General features: G+C 39.9%; 2 protein-coding genes across 7 annotated transcripts in view; one reads left to right on the top strand and one right to left on the bottom strand.

Annotated features, from left to right (window-relative positions):
- Positions 1-8,684, bottom strand: part of scai (suppressor of cancer cell invasion) — a 62,005-nt gene extending 53,321 nt beyond the window's left edge. For 2 of the 5 annotated variants that reach the window (XR_008342360.1, XM_053447664.1), the window contains exons 1-4: positions 8,432-8,684; positions 6,814-6,938; positions 5,058-5,153; positions 4,880-4,966 (exon numbers count right to left, since the gene is read on the bottom strand). Coding sequence is in view for 2 of the 5 variants with exons in the window: in XM_053447664.1 (XP_053303639.1) it covers positions 4,880-4,966; positions 5,058-5,153; positions 6,814-6,920 (290 nt within the window). In the remaining 3 variants the exon portion in view is untranslated. Of the gene's footprint in view, positions 1-4,366; positions 4,621-4,879; positions 4,967-5,057; positions 5,154-6,813; positions 6,939-7,336; positions 7,407-8,431 lie in introns of those variants that run through there. The other 3 variants (XM_053447665.1, XM_053447667.1, XM_053447666.1) reach the window with 3 other exon arrangements.
- Positions 8,685-15,984: 7,300 nt separating this feature from the next.
- ska1 (spindle and kinetochore associated complex subunit 1) lies at positions 15,985-25,776 on the top strand. Of its 2 annotated transcripts, XM_053411673.1 has the most exons (8): positions 16,003-16,058; positions 16,434-16,534; positions 16,695-16,780; positions 16,952-17,067; positions 18,279-18,373; positions 20,855-20,992; positions 24,747-24,916; positions 25,500-25,776. In XM_053411673.1, exons 3-8 carry the CDS (start codon positions 16,699-16,701, stop codon positions 25,646-25,648), a joined length of 750 nt encoding a protein of 249 aa, XP_053267648.1. In that variant the 5' UTR covers positions 16,003-16,058; positions 16,434-16,534; positions 16,695-16,698; the 3' UTR covers positions 25,649-25,776. The 2 variants fall into 2 exon arrangements, with proteins under 2 accessions (XP_053267647.1, XP_053267648.1); XM_053411672.1 differs by lacking the exon at positions 16,434-16,534 and having other exon boundaries at positions 15,985-16,058.
- The last annotated feature ends 1,386 nt before the right edge of the window (positions 25,777-27,162 follow it).

The following is a 27,162-nucleotide window of genomic DNA, read 5'->3' as shown; positions in this document are numbered from 1 at the left end:
CGCGGAATTTCGATGGAACCACCACCTGAAAAACCGGATTATCGACACAGTTAAGTCCATGAGGAACCCATTTCCTCACCAACAACTGATCTTGACACATTTAACCAATAGCAGCGCTCTTTACATCAGAGTCCGATAGCACTTTGTCAAAAAGCTCTCTAAGTGAAGGATCAGCTCGCTGCTCAGTGACCAGTACGGTGTGAGAAACTGATAACAAAGAGTCAGGCACGGACACAGAGTAGGTTCCAGTTCTCTCGGTCATGCTATGTTCAACTTCAGGTTCTGCCTTCTCATGGCACATAGCTCTGCACAGGCAGTGAACACATCAGGGAAACGATGTGCATATCACCCGACTCTGTATTGACAGAAGGAGAGACACAAAAGCAGAAAAATCTGATTTTTCTCGTGCAAGCTCTACTGAAGGCTTTACTTGTTCACATGGAGCATCAACCAATGGTAGAAATCTGGGACTTAGTGTTCTGACAGGAGCAGTCAATGCAACGGGCCTCACTTGTCCGCATTCAGAACCACCTTTAGGCCCTGCTTTAATAGGACATTCGGCTTTCCAATGTCCTCTTCCTTTACAATAATTACACACTTTATTCGGATCAAACTGCAGCTGAGTGCCGTGGACCTCTCTGGTTTATAAGGACGCGGGTTGCTTCCCTCTTGCCAGCGTTTACCCGCCGTGCGAAAGTTATGCTCGTCCCCTCGAGAACCAGCACCATCAGGAGCCCTGTACTCAACGTACCCGCGGTGCGTCAGTACGTACTCATCAGCCAGAGCAGCGGCCTCCGTCACGGTTTTTACTTTACGCTCATTTAAGTACATCGCTATCTGAGAGGTACTGTATTTTTAAATTGCTCTAGAACGATTAAATTACACAATTCGCCATAACTATCCACGTTCAGTGATTTACAGCAACGATTGAAATTAATGTTTAGCTCCCTGGCGAACTCCATTTGAGTCTGTTTACCTGATTTCTCACATTATCTGAATCTCTGGCGATATGCTTCAGGCACCAGCTCGTATGCGTTTAACACCATAGCTTTAACAATTTCGTAGATCTTACTATCAGCAATACTCAGCGCGGAGTACCAGACCAGACTCTGGAGAAACAGTGGCCTTGAATTTTGTGTCAATTACTCCAATTTCCACCAGATTATTACAGAGGATACTCCTGACATTCTCCTTTAAAAGTTTATCACCGACTTTCATCTTGAAATGATCAGCAATTTTAATTAATTGATCACGCGAACAGCGGTCTAATAACTCCTCTGACGGAGCACTCAAAAACTCATCCACAGTAGCCATGACTGAAAAACACAGCTAACCTGCCTGTTAACGATTTAACTCTGTGCACCGGCGGTCACACTCGTAAAGCCATACACAGCAACACGTCACTGCAGTGCTGTCCCGCTGACTGCCTAACCAGAAACTGACTAAAGCTCCCCCTAGTCTTCAGGTGCTAGTTGCGGAGGGTATTTATGCACTAAATCCCCCAAAACCCGTTGAAGCAACCAAACTGGCGGCTCCACCTGCAGCCTCGGACGTGCTCCCGAGACAACTGCTCTAACCACTTTCACACCACACTACCCAACCCCAACGAACTCCAAAGGGAGTCCGCCCTTTAGCCTAACCGGGACGGAACAGCAGCAACTTACCTGAACATCTCCCACACAAACAAACTACGCCGCTCACTCACAAAAACACGAGGCGCACAGCTTACTTGGTGTGTGACGTCACACTACGCTCACACATCACCTGATCACAGGTCTCATTCACAAAAATCACCTTCTCCGCCTATCAAGTCATTCACAAATGCGGAAGAAAAGCGTGCAACGGACGAGCCCCCATTTGTCACAACCCGGCTCACGACTGTGACAAGGAGGGAGACGACACGGGTGAACTGTTACTATTTCAGGATATTTATTTAACAGAATAAATTAGAAGCAACAACCAAAGTCTCCAAAAACAAAACAGAGAAGGGTGCTGGCGTCCGGGAGAGCCCACATCGTCCCAAAGGTAGCGCGAAAAAGTGAGAGAGCAAGACGAATCTGGCCAGCCTTTTAAAGGGCAGAGCACACTTGGCCGAGATGTGCTCTGATTGTTGCTGACGTCCACTCCCCTGTGGAAGGGGTCGTCACAGTGGAGACTTCAAAAGCTTCTTTTCTACCAGGTGGCATAATGGTTACAAATGGCCACGCAAGTCTCTCATTCAAATCATCCCGCCACATACCAGTTATCCTCAAAAATGAATCGGATCATGACTGAATCTAATCTAATCTAAAAAAAAAAAACATAACCATCCTTCCAAAGACTGTGATAGCGGAAGTGAATGCTATAGAAAGAGTTCAGCTCATCACAACCAACAACTCAGACTCTCTTACTAAACCTGACCAAATGCCTAAGATAAACTTCAACTTTGGAGACTCTCCAATACCTAATGAGTGGAGGAACGACTAACAGAAAAGCTGAAGTCAATGCCAGATGTGTTCGCACAGCGGGATCTCGACTTTGGATGCACTGACAAGATGAAAAATCACATAAAGCTCAGTGACGAAACAACATTCAAACACAGGGCGAAACCCATACATCCACAAGACTTTGAGGCTGAGCGTAGACATCTCCAAGAACTCCTCGATGCAGAAATCATCCGTGAATCAGAGTAACCGTTCTCCTCACCGATCGTAGTCTTCAAGAAAAAAAACGGTGACATCAGGCTCTGCATAGACTACAGGAAGCTCAACCTCCAGACGGTAAAGGACCCATATGCCCTACCCAATGTGGAAGAGTCATTCTCATCCTTGAATGGATCAAAATGGTTTTCTGTTCTAGATCTGAAGTCTGGCTTTTACCAGATTGAAATGGAGGAGTCAGATAAACACAGGACTGCATTTGTCTGCCCACTTGGATTCTTTGAATTTAAGAGGATGCCACAGGGAATAACCAATGCCCCTAGCACATTCCAAAGAATCATGGAGCGTTGCATGGGAGAGGTAAACCTGAAGCAAGTCCTTGTTTTTATCGACGACCTCATAATTTTCTCTTCGACTTTGGAGGAACATGAGGAAAGGCTACTAAATGTCCTCAACAGACTGGAGAGAGTGACAGACTTGAACCTGAGGACAGCATCTTACCTAATAAACAGAATCCTCAAGACTTCCCCAAAGAGGACCTGAACAGTCCCTCATCCCCTAATCAAGCCACTGAAGAAGGGAAGGACATTGAAACTACTAAAGACCTACCTGACACTGAGACAGAACCCCTGAGAAGATCCACCAGAAACACGATGACTATTGAACCACTGACTTACCCTGAATTAGGAAATACACTAGTTACAATAGTCCAGTCTCTGTTTCATAGTTTAAGTGACATATTCACAGACTCAAAACCATATAGAATTATCATAGTATAGTACAGATTCAGTATTTTTCCGGTGATGTGCAAAAGGTAAAGTGGGGAGGATGTAACCCTTATTAATATCTCCCATATTATAAAAGTAATAATATAAATAAACTTGATATGCATGATACGGCCAGTCAATGTGGGCCACCATTTAGACGAGCCTGAATACCACCACACTTACTGTGCTTCCCTGCGCTTTCATACGCCTTCTGCCGCTGCCTCACTCTGGCTGTTAAAATACAGACGTGGTTGAGGTCTCTGCCTTCTTTGGCATTGCATCCCAAGTCGCTGAATCTCTTCTACTGAGACAAGCGTTGTGTCCTTATTGAGCAATTTAAAATATGTAGCAGGAGCTGCTGACTTTTTACATTTACATTTATCAGAGCTGTTCAGACACAAAAATAAGCTCTGACAAATACAATACTCAATTTCTTAGTTAAATATGTATCTGACACACACAAACAAAAGCTGTAGCCTGCAAGTGTCGGACAACCGTGGAGAAATGCGCGTCCGGTGTGAACCCGGCGTTAGAAGACCGCCCTCAGCTGCTGTGGAGGTGGCTCATCAGAGCAGCTCCAGCTGTACCAGAGGGGTGATTGGCAAATCACTCACCTGTTTAAATGTGGCAGAGAGCTGCAATACACCGGGAGAGACACAAACAGAGAGGTGAGCCGAGCGGGCGATTTATGTTACTTTAAAAATGATGAAATTGGTAAGCAGCCGTTGTCTGACTGATGTTGGGAGACTCATAGTGGCAGGGGACTTTGCCACAGTGGCGCTGAACATGGGGCCCTACACAGCCAGTTATTTGACAGATTCAAAGCAGCTCGAATCATTGACTGCGCTGATTCAAATGGTGGAAATGTTTTAAGTGACACAAAGGGTGCCTCTCCTAAGTAAGCAGTGATGCTGACGCATGCACCTTGCCTAAAGTCAGCAGTGAGGACGACGTCTGCACCTTGTCTATAGACAGCGATGAGGCTAACAGCTCTGTCTCTTCCAGATCCCCTGTCAGCGGTGCAGCCGGTCCCTTTTCCTTTCCCTGGTCCCCAGTAGGCGGTGCAGCTGCTGACTCTTCCCGTCACTGGCTACCGGTCTGGCGCCCCCCTGCTGGGCTTCGGGAGAGAACCGGCACAAGGCAACGCCCACCTGCTGTGCGTCTGGAGAGGCCCAACGTGCGTTGGCACCCGCCTAATTGGCCTCCAGAGAGACCTGTCATGTGGTGGAGCCCACCTGGTCAGCCCTCAATATTGTGTGATGATATTTTTCCAAATAAAAATAGTGATACCAGCTTATGTACATCATCTGGCTTATGTTTGGAAACCTATAGTCACAGGCTTTGCCACAATCCATAAAATTATGTTTTGACCAAATGTTATAGCGTGACTCATGGTATAGCCAGGGCTATATGAGGTATTAATTTCCACTTTAATCTATTATCAATCATCTATTATCTCACAGTTTCACTTACTAATAATGGTAGTAAAGCTGTCCAATTTTGGATGCAACTTCCCCAATTTGCCATCTCTTCAAGCCATACCGACTGTCCAGAATCTGCCTGAAAACAAACAAACAGTTTGAGCACATTTAGATTATTTGGATCATATGTAATGCATAATATATAAAGAGAAATGGAAACTGGAAAAAACCTGTGCTGCTGTTGAAATTTCCATAGCTTAGTGTAGACATCAAAAGTCCGTCCAAAGTAGGATTGCCACTGCTTGTGTCCATACTGAGGAAGGTCGCTACAGAAAAGAGCACAAAAGACCATGTACTGCTGTGATCCAGGATTAAGAGTCATATAATCACAAAGAATCTGCCAAACTTTACAACTGTAAAGATAATGAATAGTTAAAATCTGGAAAGTTCCATTAGGGGCACAACGGTAAAGACGTTTTAATCCAGAGAAAGCCAATGTACCCCTGACACACAATGATTTAAGCTTACAAATAAATCCACTGGAATCAAGCTTCCAATCTAATGTCTATGCTCATTACAATGCTTAAGTAATTCAAACTAACTTTTTTATTCACAAACTGTATTTACATGACACAGCAATATATTCCAGTGAGCATATTGTGACATAACATTACTGTCTAAAGTAATAATAAGGCCAGGTGAAAAGAAACTGACAATTATTTGTTACATTGTCTGAGATGTGCACTGATAAATGTCAACATAAAAATATCCCTAACGGCTAGAAAGGGATTGAATGCAAATGTTAGCTGCTGTCTAATGGTAGCTCATGATCAAGCTTTATATAGAAATCTTAAGTGTTACATCTGTCCCACTGTACAATAGCAAATAAACCCTCATTGATTGAGGAAAGCCATTTGAGAATGTATTCCATATCCTTGATATTACTAGTCAGTCCCCTCCACTAATCTTTGTCAGCACTAGTTGGACAATTGGTCGCACTAGTTCGGCATTTTATCGTACTAGTTAATTATAAACTCTAACTAGTCACTCTTTTTCAGCAACAAGTGGCACTTTCAACTAGTGCAGGCTAAAATACCCACTAGCTGACCTATGTTTATATAATGCAGTTTGTAGTGCTGCAATGCCAGTAATACATATCAGGATTGAGACGGTATCACTCCCCCCAAAAAGAGGTAGCTTGGATGTTTTCCTTTCCAGGGAAAGGAGGGCAGACAATTGGATTCATGGACTGAAAACTCTATCACCTCACAAATGAATATAGATTTTGATTATTTTTCTGTAAAGTACCACGATTTATTGGATATCTAGATTAAGATGTTAATAATGTTCATCTAGAGCTGAGGTTTGACTTGTTCTATCTCTTTGAAATCTATTCAAAGTAAGAACATTTTTAATTTAATTATTTGGAACCCACTAGTTAACTTATAAACGTTTTGAGCCTTACTAGTTGAACTAGTAAGGTCAAAATAGGCTTTAACTAATAGACTAGTGGGACTTTTAGTAGTTTTTCCTTACTCTTGCTGAGGGTTAAGGACAGAGGATGTCACACCCTGTTAAAGCCCTATGAGATGAATTGTAATTTGTGAATACGGGCTATACAAATAAAATTTGATTGATTGATTGATTGACTTTTCACGTGCACACATTTATTGAAGTCTAGACCGCTAAACTTGAATTTACCCCAAACTTTGGTTTTTGTTAATTTTCTCGCTTAGCTTAATGTAGATTCACTTTATTTTGTCAGATTTGTTTGCATTTAAAGATGATAAAATAAATATAAATGACACAAGTTTTTCTAATTGTATTATTGATAAATGGTTAAATTAATCAAATAATAAAAAAATGATTTGTGCATAATGTGCACTGCATGTATAGTATTACCCCTTACGTAGTCCCTGGAAGCCAATGCTTGATCACAAATTACAGCCCATCTACTGCGAAAAAACTGAAAAAGTTAAAACTAACCGTAGCCCATTGAAGAGTTGTTTGGACTTGTCCAGGAGGTAGCAGAAATCTGTGACAGTCTTCCTTTCACCTAATGGAATATCATCCTCTGTCTCAGTTCCAGTCATGACACTGACTTTTCACACCTAATTACACACAAAAAACTATGTAAAGACAGTGCAGAAGTAACCATATTGATACAGATGGATTATTACTGATTTAAAATACTTTACCAGGTACCATTTGACATGGAGTGATCTTTCAATTTGTTACTCTTAAATGATGAACATACATTACAGAACTAGTGATATATATCATGTTGCTGGTTGCAGATGTCTGAGTGTCATACAAATGCCTCACTTGAATGTGTAATATAATAAGGAGCCTTTCAAGATATCCAAAGATGCTTTACATGTGTCAGTGGGGAGTTAAAATAGAAAAGAAAGTAATTAGCAGGAAACAGGAGAGAAATAAATAGCACTAATGTCAGGGTGGAGAATTAACTGAGGCCAAAGGCTAGGGTTTGGTATTTTTTGAATTTTACCGATTCCAATTTCGATTTAGATTCTGCTTATCGATTCCGATTCTTATCGGATGATTCCCCATTTTGATCCCTAAATAGTAAAAAAAAAAAAAAGTTTAGATAACACAAATATATTTATTGGACTGGACCAAAGAACAGTTGCTGTGATTCATGTTACACCGGGCAGCAGTCGTAACGCCTTGTGGTAGACAACTCATCTCGGAGCGTTATCTGACTCAATGTCCTTAACCCAACTGTGTTAATTAGTAGTAATTGTGATAGGGGCAATGTTGAAACTTTTTTCCCTTGAAAATACTGGTGTTTAAATGAACCAAAAAACACATAGCTGCATCAGTTGCAGAATGCAAAATGTCAGGACATGAGATGCTTAAGGACTTGCAACTAAATGAACGATTATTATAGGTTGATAAATTAATGTAGAAATACATCAATAGATAAATAAATGTGTGTTGAAATGAATGGACAGATAGATAGATATATAAATATTTAGATACATAAATAAATGAAAATTAAAATCGTTTTGGCTATTTATGTCATAAATTTATTTAAAATCTATTTCAAGATTTACATATTAATGTCATTGAGTCTTTTAGTCGTTTCTTAATTAAATTGTAAGACGTGATGATTCATGAAAAATAATTTTAAGTTAACAAGCCCCAGGACAAAATACATGGAGACATTACAGCATGAGGTAAGCAAAATTATATGCAACGGCAAATAAGCATAAAGCCACGAGGACTCGGTCATAATTGAAATTTTCTCTGAGAAACCATTTTCATATTCAATATTAACTCAGCGACTCGTCTATAATGTAACGTTATGTTACCAGAAATGAATTCGGCTGATCTTGCTGACTAGCAACGGACCGACCTTAGTTGGGCCGTAAAATAGCTATGACTCTTTATAAACATCATATCAGCTTTCGATGATCCCCAATATGGGCAAAGAGAAAGTCAGGACACCCCTTTATCAACATCACAACGAACGTAACATCTGGAGACACATGCCTGGATAACAAAGATAACCAATGGTAGCTATCCTGTGTAAAGTAACGAAGACAATGCTGAAGTGGCTTTAACCCACATTCCTTCTCACCTAGCGTCGATGAACAGGAGCACCACAGCGATGCTACTCACAAATCAGTGCAAAAGCCTTGACGAGCTCTATTGGTGAAGCGCGACGTTCTTAACATATCCTGGCAGTTAACCGCTGCTTAAAGAGCCGCACCACTCTGCAGCATGGACAGAATTGTTGTCTCTTCAAGTCTAAATGCTACTCCGTATAAAGGATTCCTGTTCCGTGACAGACGACTTGTGAATGGGTGGGACGCTTCTATCCAATACGATAGGCTAGCTACTTCCAGGTCATCATTTTCAAAATAAAATAATTCAACATTTTAGTAGAATGCTTTACCTCCCATTCAACTCGTAGAGATGATATACAGTCTATGGTAGATGCTCAGACAAGTTAGTCTGCATTTTGAGAGCAAAGCGGCCCATTAATATAATGAGGTACATTGGCCGTATATTACTTATGTTATGGAATTTTCAGGTAGAAAATGAAGATAATATGATATATTTTTCTAGTTCCTGTCATTTCTCTCTGGGCTTTTCACACACCTATTGTGACCAGAGAGACAGACAGACAGAGAGACACACAATGCTATAATAATAATAATAGTTACAATTCCAATTGTAATAATATTAATTATAATAGTTTACAGGCTGCATACTAATAATGTGCAGTGATAGCATATTATTGATAATAATAATAACAAAAACAATTAAAATAATTAAATAATAATTGAACAGCATAATTTAATAATTGTTGTAATAGCAGTTATACGGTAGCAGTAATGTAGTGATGAAATATGTATTTTTGACCTATATACATACATAAACACAGACATAATATATGGATATTATATATTATATATTATCAGTATGGTGTATCCTAGCAGAAAAATGTACACTATCATATCAAATATTATATTTTAGATTTGTTGTTACCAACCTTTGCGATCCAAGGATCACTTCTTAATTCCAACCGTAAGCCGATATCTACCACCCTGACATCTTCCAAAAAAAACATTGAGGTGGCTCATATTTATTATTTTAGCAATTTCTGTTAAAGGCTCAATATACAAGCATAAATATACACAAAGAAAGGCAGTAATGCAACTTTATCTGTTCAATGCACAATATTCACACTGATAAACACATATTTTCAGCATCAGAATCAGAATCAGAAAGTATTTATTGCCAAGTAGGTTTACACCTACAAGGAATTTGCTCTGGTTATTGGTGCATACAATGAACATAGAAACATAAAAACATAAAACACAATAAATACAACACACATAAGAAAAGCAAAACAAATAAACAATATATATTTACTCACTATTTACTTCTTATTTACTCCCTTTTTCTAATATTTATACAAAGTAACATTTATTTAGACATAAACGTATCTAAATAAAATATATATAATAGACAAAAGATATAAAAAGTGAATTAAAAAGTGAAATGCAAGATGAAAGACAGTGAACAGTGTCAGATTGCAATATGCAATGTAATGCAGTATAATATAATATAATATAATGTGATAATTTAACACATTTGTGAGGTTTGGGGGCGGAATAAAAGTCAAAGTCAGGTGGGGGTCCCGGGCCTTGTTGATAAGGCCAACTGCAGCTGGAAAGAAGCTGGTCTTGTGGCGGGCGGTTTTGGTCCTGATGGCCCGCAGCCTCCTGCCCAAGGGAGGAACCTCAAAGAGTTTGTTACCCGGAAGAGAGGGATCAGCCACAATCTTACCTGCACGCCTCAGGGTCCTAGAGGCAAACAGGTCCTGTAGAGATGGCAGATTGCAGCCGATCACCTTCTTAGCAGAACGGATGATACGCTGCAGCCTCCTTTTGTCTTTTGCGGTGGCAGCAGCGAACCAGATGATGATGGAGGAGGTGTTTTCAGAGCATTGAGCTCCAGGTTGTTCTGATTACACCAGGTCACCAGATGGTCAATCTCCCACCTGTAGGCAGACTCATCCCCACCAGAGATGAGCCCAATGAGGGTGGTGTCATCCGCGAACTTAAGGAGTTTGACGGACTGGTGACTGGAGGTGCAGCTGTTGGTATACAGGGAGACGAGAAGAGGTGAAAAAACACAGCCTTGAGGTAAAACGGTGCTAATGGATTTGAATTCAGAGACATACTTACCCACCCTCACGCGTTGCCTCCTGTCAGACAGGAAGTCTGTGATCCACCTGCAGGTGGAGTCGGGCACACTCAGCTGGGAGAGCTTCTCCTGTAGCAGATTCGGGATGATTGTGTTGAAGGCAGAGCTGAAGTCCACAAACAGGATCCTGGCGTAGGTTCCTGAGGAGTCCAGGTGCTGGAGGATGAAGTGAAGGGCCATGTTGACTGCATCGTCTACAGACCTGTTGGCTCTGTAGGCAAACTGCATGGGGTCCAGGAGAGGGTCAGTGATGGCTTTGAGGTTGAACAGCACGAGGCGCTCGAATGTCTTCATCACCACATCTGTAGTCATTGAGTCCAGCGATCATTTGTTTTTGGGGACAGGGATGATGGTTGAGGTCTTGAAGCAGGCTGGTATGTGACATGTCTCCAGTGAGGTGTTAAAAATGTCAGTAAACACCGGAGACAGCTGATCAGCAAAGTGCTTCAGGATTGATGGAGAGACAGAGTCTGGCCCGGCTACATTGCGGGGGTTCTGTCTCCTGAAGAGTCTGTTGACGTCCCTCTCCAGGATGGAGAGAGTCGTCCCTGTGGTAGGGGAGGAGGGGGGGGGGGGGGGGGGGGGATTCTGAGATGGGAAGTTGTGGAAAGATGCAGGCCCTTGCTGCGGTGGGGGAGGTGCAACTGTAGGGCTGGAGTGTGGTTTCATTGATAGGACTAGTTGTCATTCATGCTTATCCAAGCGTTGCGCGTTACAAAGCAATTCCCCGCCAGAACACTAGGCGGAGTAACGTGTTTTGTCGAAGACAACCTTAGAGACGGCTTCTTTCTTCTTCGTCTGTTTATTTACATCGCCACAGCGGCTTCTCATAGCCTTTTTCTGGCGGATAAATCCGTCAGTGACGGGTTATCCAAGTGGTCATACTTTCGGATCTCTTCTGCCAACCGCTCTTCTATTTGGTCCATATTCGTTCTTCTAAATATTCTGTTGTTTCTGCCGGTATTATGGGGAATGAAACCGGAAACAGACTCCGGAAAGGATGTAGTTAGCAGACCAATCACAACCTTGCGGGCTTCTGGAGGCTTGCGGAGCTTTGTCTCTAGTGAGAAAAACTGGGCGACGCACGTAAGCACGTAAGAAGGGATACATAAGCACGTAAGGGGCCTGGAAGGGCTCTTGCACTTGCAGGCCCGTGAAAATGCAGAAGCATGCGCCGGCCTTTCGCCCTCTCCAGACAGAGGGAGAGTCATTAGCTGAGAACTGTTGTTGGAGTTTCTCAGAGTACAGTCGTTTAGCTTCTCTCATCTCCTTGCTAAACCTGTATTTTGACTCTATAAACCTGACTCTGACTCCACTCCTGAACGCCTCTTCCTTCTCCTACCTTAACTTTTTGAGTTTGGCTGTGAACCAGGGTTTGTCATTATTGTAAATCACCCTGGTGCATGGTGGAACACAGCTGTTCTCAAAGAAGCTGATATAAGAAGTCAAGTCTGTGTACTCATCCAGACTATTAGTAGCAGTCCTGAACACATCCCAATCTGTACAGTCAAAGCACGCCTGAAGATCTGTTCAATACAGAATATTTAGCTTATCAGTTCAACAATACGTTCTGCAGAGCAACCAGATTCAAAGTAAAAGCACTCCTGAGTTTCACCTTCTAAAAGGTTATGGTAAATGGTTTTGTATCTATATAGCGCTTTTCTAGTCTTGATGACCACTCAAAGCGCTTTACAGTACAGTTTTACATTCACCCATTCACACACACACATTCATACAGTGCAGCTATTCGCAGCACTTTATTATTCTATGGGGGGCCATTCGGGGTTCAGCATCTTGCCCAAGAACCGCCGACCTTCAGGTTGGAGGACGACCACTCTACCCCTCAGCCACAGCCGCCAAATTCCATTAATCCATTCATTTGTTCTAACGGGACTTTGATCATTATCAACGGACTGGAAGATGTGCGTCTTCATACCGTAGAGTCTTGACATTTAGTTTAGTATATAATCAAACTTGTTTTGATCGGACACACAGCTGATCTTCGGTGCAATCGCAGCCTGTGAGTCCAGAGAGTGTTGCTGTTCTAGATATATTCAAGTATTCTTGAGTGTTTAGTGCAGAGGATGTAGAAATTGCAGACGAGCAGACTGTCTAGTTCAGGTTATAAAGTGGTTGAATGATTCTGTTCAGTCCAGTTCAGTGACCACAGATCTAGCAAAGGCAGATGAATTATATACCCTAATAGCCGCAGGCAGGACAATTTTCCTGTAATGTTCCTTTTAACAGTTTGGTTGAATGAATATGTTGCAGAAATTGGTCTTAAGTTTGTCCACTGTTTTGTGAAGAAAGTCAGCAGCATTCTCCATGATTGGCAGCAGCTTTGCCTGGATTCTGCTCTGGGCCACCTCCTCCAGGGTGACAAGCTTAAGGCCAGCACATGCTTCTGCGTTTTCACGGGCCCACAAGTGCAAGAGCCCTTCCGGGCCCCTTACGTGCTTATGTATCTCTTCTTACGTGCTTACGTGCGTCGCCCAATTTTTCTAACTATACGGCAAAGCTCCGCGAGCCTTACGCAGCCCGCAAGGGATGTGATTGGTCTGCTAACTACATCCTTTCCGGAGTCGCATTTCCGGTTTCATGCCACATAATACCGGCAGAAACAACGGAAGATTTAGAAGAACGAATATGGACCAAATAGAAGAGCGTTTGGCAGAAGAGATCCGAAAGTATGACCACTTGTATAACCCGTCACTGACTGGCGGATTTGTCCGCCAGAAAAAAGCTACGAGAAGCCGCAGTGGCTCTGTAAATAAACAATCGACGAAGAAGAAAGAAGGCGTGTCTAAGGTCGTCTTCAACAAAAAACATTACTCCGCCTAGTGTTCTGGCGGGGAATTGCTTTGTAAGAGGCGCAACGCTTGGGGAAGCTTGGGGAAGCATGAATGACAAAGAGTCCTGCGACACAGCTGCGTGAAAAGCCGCCGACGCAGTTGCAGAAGCATGCGCGGGCATTTAGAGTCAACAACAGACTCTGCCTTTCTGGTGCGTTTATTGAGCTGTAGGGGTCCTTTTGAATGATGTCTGCACCACAGCACACAGCAGCATAGAAGCTTGTGCTTGCATAAAACAGACTCGTAAAACATCTGAAGCATCTTATTGCAGACATAGAAGGACCTGAGCCTCCTCAGGAAGTAGAGCCACCTCATGTTCTTCCTGTAAGCGGCCTCGGTGTTGGGGAAACACGCCCTGCTTTTTATCCAGTTGTACACAAGTTACTTGTATGATTGGAGTTGCAAATAGTTGCATATATCTTAAAGGTCATTGCAACTCCCATTGGATATTTGGTCTAGCAAAGCATTTGAAACAGATTTGAAGACTGTTGTTGAAAAGATAGTTGGAAAATGCACTAATATACAAAAAGCTTATTGTCTAGTAATTTGTGGCAAACAAAAGCTTTGTTCACTAGAGAGTCAAATTTACAGCGCAATGTAATTTCTCTCCACACACAATAGAGAACCTATGACGAAGTGTGTAACATTTATTTTCATTTGGCTTTTTACTTGCAGCCAGATATTTTCGATAATTTCATTGTATTTGTGTCACCATTTTATGTCGTGGGGGCTGACTTCCATCATGGCATTAACTTTCATAGAATCCCTTCTTCTTTAGCAAATTGTCTTTAAAAAAAGGCATAACTTTCATTTTGCTACTGTAAAGCTTTATATGTTATGACTTGCACAGGATTTGTACCCAAAAGCATGATTCAGACAACGACTGACCTTATATAAAAGTTAAACTGTAGTGTTTGGCATTGCGTTGCGTGTTGTTTGGTGTAGCAGTGCTCAGAGTAGGCAGTAGTAGAAGACTGATGGCTTCCACAGAGCATCAGCATGGAAACAGCAGGATTCAGGCCAAAAAGACAGGCAAGCAAAATAACTGGCTGACTAATATAGTTACCTGCAAAATCATAAGGTATAAGTAGGCTAATAAAGCACAAAGACCGAATAAAAAATTGAGCCAAAACTCTTTGATACTACCACATAGTCAGACTGTATGATCATTCGGTGAGTGGAGTGAGGACCAGAGTATACAGAGGGAGGATTTGTGGAGATCAGCTGCAGGTGTGCCAACTTAACCCCAGAAACCACGCCTCTGTTCAGACCTGCCGAACCATTCAAAAACACACTCAGTACTAGAAACCGTATTTGCGCTTATCGGAGTAACTTCAGGTTGTATTCAGGGTTTCCGGTAACTTATGCTGAACAGCTAACCTGCTCCGGAGCGGGAGTCATTTTGTCACTCTGTTATTTTTAAAGTTTCTGGGGACTTGTATTTCTACTGGATAAATTACAGGTGAATTTATTCTGGAAATGTTGAACTATCGAAAACTCAATAAACAACGTAAAAAAGAAAAGGATGGTAAGTTATCATGTTTTTTCAAGTTTACAGTCACTGGCAGTGCATCCATATAAGTGTACTAGGCGATTGTCTAGAGTGGCACTTTGGCAAGGACGGCGTAATGTGAAATGCTGAGGAACGTCATAATACTAAGTCATAATAATGAGATACTAAGTCATAATAATGAGATACCATCTCATAATAATGAGATACTACATTTAATTATGAGTTAGTATCTTTTAATTATGAGATAGTATCTCATAATTATGAGATACTAACTCATAATTAATAGTTTTTCAGCAATGCTGACTCAGAGAAGTTTAGGAGTATTAGTGACCAAGAGATTAAGAACATTTATATAAATGTTAATGTTGATCATTTAAATAATTCTCTTTGTCAAGCTTTTCTAGAGGCAGCAAAGCAGTCCATGCAGAAGAACGGAGGTAGGCACCAAAAAATGTTTGTACCTTTGTGGACAAAGAAATGTGATGAAGCTATTTAGTCTAGAAATAAAGCTTTCAAAGTACAAAAAAATGAATCACAGTTTTCAAACTCGTATTCAATATAAAAAGCTGCAAGCCAATATAAGGAGGATTAAAAAAAATACAAAGAAGGAATTTTTGAGGAAATGTTGTTATTCAGTTGGTAAGGAATGAATGGGATAAATTAGAATATGGTCATCCTATTTAAAATAGTGGTGAAACAATAACAGTGAAAGATGATAGAGCAGAGATGTTGGCAAAAACTTTAATGAAAATTCATAGTTAACATTAGTGAAGAGGTGAAAAGAGGAAGAGAAACTACTTTGAAAATTAATGTAATGTAATGGAAAATTGAGGGTCAAATGTATAGCTTGATAAAGGATTTTATACTCAATAGAGAACATCAAAAACTGGAGAGAGTGAGGTGTTGAATATATTGAGGTGTAATAATTAGTATAATTGAGAAAATATACGTTTTTTTGTGTACCCAATAAAATAGATCATAAAATCCTGAGCCACACTCCATACCAGCTGGGGCGGTATTGCACCGAATCATTGTTTGCCAGCTTCTAAAAAAAACGAAGAAGAAGAAGAAGAAGAAGAAGAAGAAGAAGAAGAAGAAGAAGAAGAAGAAGATCGCGCGGCCGAGTAAGCTCCACGAATGAAACTTATTGTTTAATATTTTGTTTACGGCCTAGAAAATGTAACTCTGTATTTGCTGTTTTATCTCATAAAGATATACGTCTACGATGAAATTATAGCGATAGCTGATGTAAGCTGTTGACTGTCAAAATCGAGCTAACATCACCTTTTATTGACGATATCGATTCAAGATGTAAACAGAAGGAATACTGACCTCAGGAAAGTTAATCTTTTTACAGTCTGTGTTGGATGTAATTATACAGGTTCCTTTAAATGGCTTTGTATTTATATAGCGCTTTTCTAGTCTTCATGACCACTCAAAGCGCTTTACAGTACAGTTCTACATTCACCCACACATTCATACAGTGCATCTATTCGCAGCACTTAGTTATTCTATGGGGGGCCATTCGGGGTTCAGCATCTTGCCCAAGGACTTCGGCATGCAGATGGGTCAGACTGGCGATCGAACTGCCGACCTTCAGGTTGTAGGACGACCACTCTACCCCTCAGCCACAGCCTGTCACCTTATATTGTTATTTCTATATTTAGTAACAGTAAACCTACTCTGCTAGCGTAATTTACAGTAGCAGTTTACAATTAGCAAAGCACTGTTGTAAATGCAATGACTCTCCCCCTTTACAGGAAAATGAGTGAGCTGGAGGATATCAGTCTTCACATTCATGACAGGATATCATCCTTACAACGCATGCTGGATCTATCAGTTGCTGGTATGAAACTGTGATTTATATAAGACAAGACATATAACTGTTGTTTTTTTGTGTATAGTGTCATTGATAAAGAAATCTGGTCCCCTCTCTCTCTCTCTCTCTCTCTCTCTCTCTCTCTCTCTTTCTCTTTCTCTTTCTCTCTCTCTCGCTCTCTCTCTCTCTCACATGAAGAATTTCCTCAAAATAAGAATAGGAAACTTGGACTAGAGCTGTTTGCCCTGGAGAGCCTTTTGGAAGAGTTTGAAAAACGTGTCAGCCGACAGAAGGAGAAACTAAAGCATTTGAAGGTAAACAGAGGATACACACTATCTAGCTAAGTAACAGTAATATAAGCATTAGTGCAGCTGCTTAATCTTAAAAGTAGTCCAGCTATGCACGAGGTACAAGCCGCCACATGCCCTGTTAGGTTTGTTTGAATTGCTCTCAAAATTTGTACCTGGAATGGAATGATAGTTTGTTAGGTAATTTTTTTACCTTATTAGGTTAATATTGATTCGTTTACCATTTACTTGTAACATGCATTTAAGTGTCTTTTGAATGTAGTTAATGAAGAATTGTAACTTAAAGGCATAGTTCACCTAAAAATTTAAATCACCCATTATCTACTCACCAGGGGTCTCATTTATAACCGTTGCGTACGCAGAAGAACGGGGCCTGAAACGTGCGTACGCCACTTCTCACGCAAACGTTGGGATTTATAAAAGCAAACTTGACGGGGAAATTTGCGCATTTCTACGCAATTTCTGACCCATGCATACGAAACGTTTTTGGAAACAGGAAAGTGGCGACGCAGACGTGAGGTGGTGAACTCAAGCCAGATTATTGATCCACTTCATAATTTACATTAAAACCAACAGCTTAAGTTTTGCTCGCGCAACATAACTGTTCCACCCAAACCTTTTAATTGCAAATTATATAAAGCAACTTACAGCAATTTACATTTAGATTCGATTTAACCGCGGAGTTACGGAGCCGTGTCATTAATAGTTTTAAATAATAACTCCTAACACTGTGTGCGTGTATCATCAAATCACTGCAGTGAACGTGACTGTGCCATCACCAACCTTGCGCACAGAGCGCACAGGACTTACAAGAAATTAAGAAACTTTCCAAATAATATCCCAGAGTGGAGGTGAGGATCCACTGATGTGAGGGAATCGGTCCGATGCTCTAAATAAATAAATACTGCCGTGACAGTGGTGCGGGGATCTGCGTGATGTTTGCATGCGAATAGAAGGATGAGGAAGAATAGAAGGTTCAGCCATGTCTGATCAGCTGATATAGATTCTATTGATCAGTGACTTGGTGGCGCTGCGGCCGGGCTGTGTGCCTTAGCCCTGCTGTGGAGCTGTCCATCGTCTCTGCGTCCGTAGCCAGGGAATGTTTGTTTATTTATCACAAGTCATATCGTCATTGCGATATTAAACAACGTAATCGCATGTTATCCTAAAATCGTGCAGCCCAATGACAAAGCTCAAATAATTTGTTTGTGTCTCAGGATCTTGAGAAGGTATTGAAGAAGGAGGTGGAAGATGTTCATCACATGAAGGACAACATACCTGCACACATGCCCATGACGAAAGGCCCAACAAAGTGAGAAAAGCATGTGCTTTATTATGTTATGTATCATTATGTTCTCGGGTTGTCCGTCTGTTCTTCTGTCCGTCACAAATGCCTTAATAGATATTCACTTAGAGGATGATCTGAACAGAGGTTGTTGGTCAAAGGTCAATGGGCTTCATTCACTAACATTTGCGCAGAGTAACAAGACTTACTCTGCGCACAAACTAAGTGCGTGCAGAAAAATGCAGCCGGATCATGACTCTATTCTATTTGATCGTGTTTGTAACAACAGATCATTTTTAAAATGGTAAATGAAAATGAAATAAAAAATGCCATTGTGTGCAAACCACAGAGGCAGAAGTCCAGGCTGTGGCTGTGAAAACCTTGCTGAACAATAACACTTGCATCACAGGAGGGGTGGGGATCATGGGCTACCTTTTGTGGCACTGGTTCGAAGTTCAGTTCATACATATGAAAATGTACGAGTTCATGTCAATTTTTTCTGTTTTTTAATTGGGATGGTTATGATTTAGATGACACATTTAGGATCATGTATTTAGTTATTAATCAATGGCGTAGGATCATAAATATGTGTCACCCCGTCACTTTAACACTCCTAATGTTGTACTGGTTGCAGAAAATATTGACGACTCATTTTCATGATGTTTAAATGCAGCCACATAAACTCTGGAACAAATCAAGCAAACACTTCGTAAACTTCATTTACTGATCTGGTCCTGATACCTGGTGTTGAGTGTGTATTAGTTAAAGTGAGAGCAGGTCAGCAGTAGAGTGGAGGACACAAACCTCAGCACAATACCAACCACCTTTGGCTTCTGATCTGATAATGAAGCAGCGGTGCTGATTCTTGAGCAGCTGTGGATCATAGAGGATACTCATTGGATACTACTTATTGGCTTCACGTTAATGCTCCTCTTATCTCACTGTGTCGATGTGAGTGAGTAGGGGCCTGTATGTACACACACACACACACACACACACACACACACACACACACTTTGACAAAAAAATATGAACAACACTGTCAATAAGCATCTCGGAACATTCGTGAACTTGTTCTTTTGCTCTCTCTATGTTCTTTTCGCTGCTCTCCTGATACAAAAATACGCATGCGCGCAGGAACGTTTTCTGGATGGGGGAGGGAGTGTGCTGTTTGCTGTGTGAGGGGCATTAGAAGAGAGCAAAGAAGTGAAACTCCAAAGAGAATTTCAGGCTGACAGCGTAAAACATTCACATGACATTTAATCTCACGACCAACATCTTGGAAATATATATAAATAAAGCAAACCCCTGCAACCGTGTGTAGGTTTTTGAATCTGAATTTCACAACAGCAGAAATTCATTTTATAACACATAATTGTGTCATAGGTGGAAGCCACAAAAGGCACACTTTTAGTTGCGTGTCCTCTGGAGTGACTATGTTTTAAAAATCAAGCCTTGGATGCAATACTGAGGCGGTAAATGGTGGCAAAAGTAAAAAATGCAGACAAAAATAAATAAGGAAACATAAATAAATGTTATATTTCTGTTTGTGGACAGCTTCCCTGTCGAACATACATACTGATTGATTCAATTTAAAAACCCTAAATATTAGGTCAGGAGACCCTCTCTCCCTCCATGTCTCCTGCACTAAAATGCAACGCGACGCAGACACTAAATTAATTATAACCACTGCTGATTCCAGACAGACGCACATTAAAGGGCCCATATTGTGTAAAATACTTTTTCTGGGCTTTTACTATCCGTAATTACTTGAAAGGGGTCAGTAGGTACCCCCAAAGTATGTAAACAGTAACTCCGACTTCTTCACTTAGTCCATTCGAAGAAATATGTTATTGAAATTATGCGTTTCTTACTTCCTCCCTGCGTGATGTCATCATGGAATCGCACTTCTATCAGCCCCACCCAGCCAGTACAAGTCCAAATCCACCACCATCACAACCATCCCTCCTCCCCTCCCTACCGAACGCGACACCAAGCAGACATGTTGCTGAGCTAGCACCTTGTTAGGTATCATAGGCTGACCACAACAACCAACTCTGAAGAAACACTGCAGCGTGGAGGGTTGCACGGAAGAGAATGTGTCTGTGCACATTCCTCCTAAAAACGTTTCTATTCGAGACCAGCAGTTATGCTTTATTTCTTCTGACGTGCCGTGTTGGTGTGCTCAGATTTGATTTATATCGCGATATATCGATATTGACTGATATGAAAAAAGTTATTGTGATGAAGATTTTTTTTTCATTTTGCCCAGCCCTAATTTGGTGCTTTACAAATAATATTGAATTGAAGTTTGATAGTCAACATCACATTCAGTGAGCTCACCCCTGCATCTCCATGTAAAGTATGTGAAAAAAGTAGAAGCTATTGCTTATCTGTATCTGTCATCTCTTAAAAACATGAAGGACTATGTAGGTATAATTATATGATTATGTGGTATTGGAAAACAACCTCCAGCACTGAATGTCTAATGTTGGTTTTGTCTCTCAGTGGAAATGAACCTGTTTTGAACAAGAATGAAGCAGCAGATGTTCAACTTGTCCAACCAGAAAATGTCAAAAAGACCAACAAAAGCTACATCAAAGAGATGGAGTTTATCACTGTACAAGAGTTTGAGAACATCCCACAGTAAGTATCTCTTAATGATATCCAGCACATGCTACGACATTTTGGAAACATTTCAGACATGCATTGAACTCCAGAGTTGGTGCCTGTGTAAACGCAAATGTCTGGGTGAGAGCATCCAGAGTTTCTGCAGACCTTCTCTGTATGGCCCTCCAGTTTAAAGTCAGCAGAAGAGAGTTTTTGGTAATTAGAGTTGACACCCGTGTCGCTGTGCTGTAACCAAAAACGTGATCCCGGCAGCGCAAATTAATACATTACGTCCTGTCTCTAACTACTACACCACGCCTCCGCCTCTGAGCAGAAATCCTTTTTAAAATGGGTATATCTTCATCCGTCACACATCACAGTGGGGTTATTTATCTGATTCTCATCACTTTAAGCTGTGTTTTCTTTTGATTTTAAGACAAACTTCTCTCTGCTTTTCTCTCACTTGCTCTCTTCCAGAGTCAAAATGCTTCAGACTTTATAAATTTTCAAATAAGATTGCCTACGACACTCGAACTGTGAACCGGGATTAGAATTTTATTACGTGTAATTGAGCAGCCTTTGTGTTAAATTAAGTACTAACATGGCCATATCCAGATTGCTGGATTGCTGGATCCTGCTTGAAGTCTGCTACATGCAAATATTAAATCATGGAACCCTTTACTGGTATTTTACTGATTCTTGAGACATGGGACAAAACACGTCCAGCAGTTGAAACTTCTATTTATGTTTAAAATTTAAATATTTTCCAATGTAAATGTAATGAGGGATTAATACTGGAATGTATTCAACACAATTATCTCCTTCAATTTAATTAAATAGTTTTATCAAATCTATTAAAGTAACTGTTTTCCAACTACATCTAAAACAGCAGGTCCACACAGAATTAATCCTGAGCAAACAAATATATTTTTTTATGATTTTAAAAAGACCTAATTTAAAATAAAATAATATATATATATTTCATAAGGTTTCAAAAATATGTCCACACTTTTGGTCCACACCGTCAGATATTCATTTAATAAAATAAAGCAATATAAGAGATAGCAGTCACCCTAAAGGACTCATTTTCACATTCCAACTATGCAGAGTGCATCCATAGCAGACAGGATAAAATATGTTTTATAGTTTTAGAGTATTTTAATCTTAATTTTAATATTTCCTGTCACAGCCATGATATATCAACACCGTCTTCCATTTTCTGAGCAAATTGTTTATAATGTTTAGATCCTTTTATGCTCCTGAAGTAGGTTTTGTTAGCATCTCGTATCGAGCTGAAAAAAAAATTGCTGCTACATGTACTCTTATTATTTTTTGAACAAATTATGTAAATTATGTCAACACCATTATGTCAACACCGTCAGATGTCAACTCCGTCAAATTTTCTGTCTGACAGTGGTGTCAGGCCTATTACGGAGTTCACATTCAATGGGATGTTTTTTTGAGTAATTTTGGTCCAATATATAAATAGATATTTATGTGTTCAATAAGGGTCATGAGTCATGGCAGCACATATAACTATCCAAATAATCCAATTTCAGCCCCTCAAACTAAATAATCCCAATGCAAATCTTTCCTCTACACCACTTTCTCATTTGCACCAGTTCACGGTTCCAAAAATTAACTAGTTCAAGTTTATTTGTTCCATCTTTTATTGGAATGGTTATGATTTAAATTACAAACTTGTATTTACCTTTTAATTAATGGTGTCAGGTCTTGAATCTGGATCTTCTGGTCATTTTAACACTGAGTCCTGTCTGTGAGCATTATGTCTCGTGGTGTACTGAGTTGAGGACTCATTTTTCATGATGTTTAAATGCAGCCTTATAATCTCTGGAGCGAATCAAACAAAACCTAAGTAAACTTCATGAGTGTAGTTGTTTATTTGTCAAAGTGAGAGCAGGTCAGTCTGTAGTATTTAGTGACATCTAGTAGTGTAGTTGCATGTTGCAGCTGAATACCCCGCACTTCACCCTCCCCTTCCAAACAGGAAAGAGAACCTGTGGAAACATTCAGTATTCATAAAAACTCAAAAGGTGTTTAGTTTATCCAGTTGGGGCTACTGTAAAAAAAAACATGGCTGCCTCTTTAGAGGGGACCATCCTCCCAGATGTATATATAAAGTATTTAAATATAAAAAGGTCCCATTCTAGGGTAAAGAAAACAACAATTTGTACAATTTAGATGAAACACACTAGTGAAAACAATTACTGGTATTGTTTAAAATTCAATTTCTGCAAATAGATCCTTTCACCTAGATCTTGCACATTAAACCTTTAAGCCTCAACAAAAGTAAGGAAAAACTACCAAACCAACCTTCTGATCAGCAGCTCCGTGCGTGCGTGCGTGCGTGCGTGCGTGCGTGCGTGCGTGCGTGCGTGCGTGCGTGCTTGCTTGCTTGTTTGTGTGACACTTGCGGCTGCTCCTGGTATTTCACATGATGGCCTATATGATGATGACTTAATGAACGCTCAAGTTTTTATTTAGTGGAATCATGGAAACTCAAAGTTCCAAAATAATATGAAGGTGTTCATGCACAACACTGCCCAGGATCAATATATTTTAACAACAAACCCCTCTTTTTTTTGGAATGCTTGCTCCTTAGATAGTCATCTCTTTTTATATTCTCAATTAAAGCTAAATAAAGTTATATTGAATCAACCAATGGCTCCTGAGAGCTGGGGCATGAGGGGGTGAAAGTAATTTTCAATAATGCATCAAGCTAGAGGTTTCCCTGCACAATTTATGGCTTTAGTTCTCTGAGAATTTCTTTCATATCCAAGCAAAATTGGTATTGTACTTGGTATTTAATTGGTTTGGTACTGACATATCCCTAACTGAATCGATATTGAATCAAACCTTTTGAATCTGAATCAAATCGATTTGGCATTTCAGTGGCGATACCCAGCCAAGGTAAAGTTAATATTCAATTATACAGTCCAAAAAAAAAGTACGGACGAAAATCTTTATAATATAAAGATATAAATGGTCGCCGTAGGTGAAAGTTGTTTTTGTTTTAGTTTTTTTGGGGCTAGCACGACGTAAGTGAAGATTAATCTGTGTTTTTGGTGTCTGATGGTGTTGACACAAAATAAGTGATGGCAAGGCAAAAAGCACATTTTGTTTAAAAAAAGAGAAAAGGAGGATGTATCAAAGCATATGTCAGTAGCTTAGTATATGGTATCTATATACATGTAGTTTAGGGTTAGATTATTCAGAATTTAAGGTTTTATTTTTTCAATATTTGTGAGTTGTACCATGATTCCTACGTCCTTTGATGTACTACTTCCTAATTTCCTTTTCAGAGGGGTGACAATGTTGAGTATCATACATAGGGATGCTGCTACACAATCAACATTATTGACTTGTGTGTGTGAAAACAATTTGTGACAGCTATTATATTGTATTGACAATTAAAACTAATGTTGTATACACATGTCATCCATTACAAATATCTATCTATTATTACAGCATTATTGTATAGACAATACATTTTGTTCTAAATTATGTGTAGGCCATTATCACAAATAATAAACAGTGTGCTGGGGGGTTTGATGGGTGACTGATCTAATAGAAGAGAAATGTGTAAGACTCAACTCTGCATTTTGTTTTTAATTCTTTGTTGTCTTATTGTCATGAGCTGTCTAATGAACACAGACAGATTTCTAGATTGCGCTGTAGTTATTTTTTGAAGCAGCATACATTAGTTTTGACTTTTTCCAGATCTACATGTTGATGTTAAATGCAATTTGTGTGTGTCCGTCCCTCTCAGGTACATGAAAGGACGTGTTTCATATGATCAAATTAATGCTGTGGTGCAGAGCATTAACAAAGCTGTAACAGCCAAGTACAAGATCCTCCATCAGTCAGTGAAAACTCTGAGTAATCATGCACGCAAACTTCACCAACGCTTCAAGGACCAGGACACGAAAGATACAAAAGGTATTTTCTGTGAATGATGGATTTTGGCAATTAATTTTGACATCTGTTTGCAATATTGAGTTCAGACCTGACTGAATTCCCATGTGAAATTGTTATCCTATTGCAATATAGTTATGACCTTAATTGTTTATATTGGGAATAAATATAATTGTGAATGAAATGCATTCATCCACCATCTTCAGTAGCAGACAAAATTCCACACTGCAGCATAAGAATACTGAGCTGGAACACAAAATATTTTTTTAAGGCACACTAAAATAAAGCAAACAATTTGTAATTATTGAAGGTTTATACTTCTTTAGCCAAGTCCCTGAGTAATATATAATGTCTGAATATTAAATCTTATACTTGGCTATTTTCCCTAATACATCAACTTATATTCATGGTCTTTTTTAAATGGAATATTTGCATTGTCAAACTGATCATCCGAGTGGCTTGGCTTAATAAAACCCTGAAAACATTTAAATCTGAAACATTGACTTAAATTATGCTGAAGTTGTTAAGGAAGGACCTGATACACAAATTACAATTCTTTGTATATGACACAACACTGTTCTCACAGTTGTGTTGGAATATCTTGCAGGTCAGTATTTTGTGGTGGAGGATGACATTCGCGAATTTACACCAACGAGGGTGGACAAACGTTTTCAGGGGATTTTGAACATGCTTCGACACTGCCAGCGTCTGCGGGAGCAGCGAGGGAGAGGCCTCACCCGCTATATTTTGTTATGATTGAAGACTCAGTCACATTATGCTTTCAGTTGTGATTTTCTTTTCAAACCAACAATTATTGTTAATGTGTGTATTACAGAAAATGTTTCTTCTAAATTGCTGAAATAAAAGTGTAATAATATTTGAAATGTCTGCTACAGTAGGTGTATTTACTTTTTTGAACTTGATATTTTAGAATAGCCTTACTTTTATAATATGAGACAGTTGCAAGATTGCGCTAGGGTTCTTTTGAGATTAGCTCAGTATGTTTAAGAAATTTGCATGTTTAATAGGACACACTTAAACCATGAATGCAGCAAAATACAGAAATGTCTGTTCCAGAAGAAATTCTGATGCAGTGAGCAGGAAAGCTGCTGGCGAGATTAGATCTCCTCAAAGATATTAGGCTCATGCATAAAGCTAAAACTACAAAGTGATAGTCAATTCAAGACATTTTGAGCATTTTGAGTATAAAGGTCCCAAATTTGCTGGTGTTCATCAGAACTTTATATTTTTTTTGAAAGGCCAAGTAAAGCACTAATTGCACTGTTTGATGGTGATCAAATGAAATATAGAAGATGTCAAGTAAACCTCATACAAACCAAATCCTGCAAGGTTCGTCATGTTGGTTCATGTTTCAGAGCATTTTGTCATCACAAAGGTATGGAAGTCCTAATTTTAAGACACAATTTCTGAATATGAGATTTAATGCTTTTGAGACTTTCACAGTATACAAAGGAAACTTGGAGCAGCTTTACAATTACAATAGACATTGAAATCTAAAAAGAGTATTTTCAATGTGGTTGTCATTTAAGTTTTATTGCAAAGCTTTTTGCAGAAAGGATCACACAGTCAGGTCGGATGCTGCTATTGAGACAAAGAAGTAAAGTCTCTGCTTTTTTTAAGCGTGTGTATGTTAAGCCAATGTGTCAACACCTTGACTGCTGTTCGAAGGGGGGCTGGGCCCAGTGTCAGAAAGCTTGGTCTCAGTCGCAGGTCATGGGTCCTCCAACAGGATAGTGTCCCAAAACACACAGCTAAAAACACCAAAGAATGGCTAAGAGCAAAACATTCGACTACTCTGAAGTAGCCTTCTACGAGCCCTGATCTAAATCCTATTGAACATCTGTGGAAGGAGCTGAAACATGCAGTCTGGAGAAGACTCTCTTCAAACTTGAGACAGCTGGAGCAGTTTGCTCACGAGGAGTGGGCCAAAATACCTGTTGACAGGTGCAGAAGTCTCATTGAGAGTTTCAGAAATTGCTTGATTGCAGTGATTTCCTCAAAAGGTTGTGCAACAAAATATTAAGTGAAGGGTACCTTCATTTTTGTCTAGGCCATTTTCATTAGTTTTTTTAAAGGATTCTTTTGAACCACAATTCAAAAGTAACGTCTGATTTTCATTAGTTAACTTTGTGTAAAAAAAAAAGTAGAATTACTTTCAGCAGTTTCAAGTTATTTCAGTGATCATTGTGGGTTTTTCTTTCTTTAACAGAAGGGTACCAACAATTTCGTCCCTGTGTGTATGGGTTGTT

This window comes from Pleuronectes platessa, chromosome 19 (genome assembly GCF_947347685.1).
Source record: "Pleuronectes platessa chromosome 19, fPlePla1.1, whole genome shotgun sequence".
In the NCBI taxonomy this organism is placed as follows: Eukaryota; Metazoa; Chordata; class Actinopteri; order Pleuronectiformes; family Pleuronectidae; genus Pleuronectes; species Pleuronectes platessa.
This window is presented reverse-complemented; position numbering and strand designations above follow the sequence as displayed.

Bases quoted from the DNA above. Each gene is read 5' to 3' on its own strand.
- ska1 (XM_053411672.1), top strand. From the start codon at position 16,699: ATGAGTGAGCTGGAGGATATCAGTCTTCACATTCATGACAGGATATCA. The intron at 18,374-20,854 runs GTGAGAAAAGCA...TTTGTCTCTCAG, and splicing joins ATGACGAAAGGCCCAACAAA to TGGAAATGAACCTGTTTTGA. The intron at 24,917-25,499 runs GTATTTTCTGTG...AATATCTTGCAG, and splicing joins GGACACGAAAGATACAAAAG to GTCAGTATTTTGTGGTGGAG.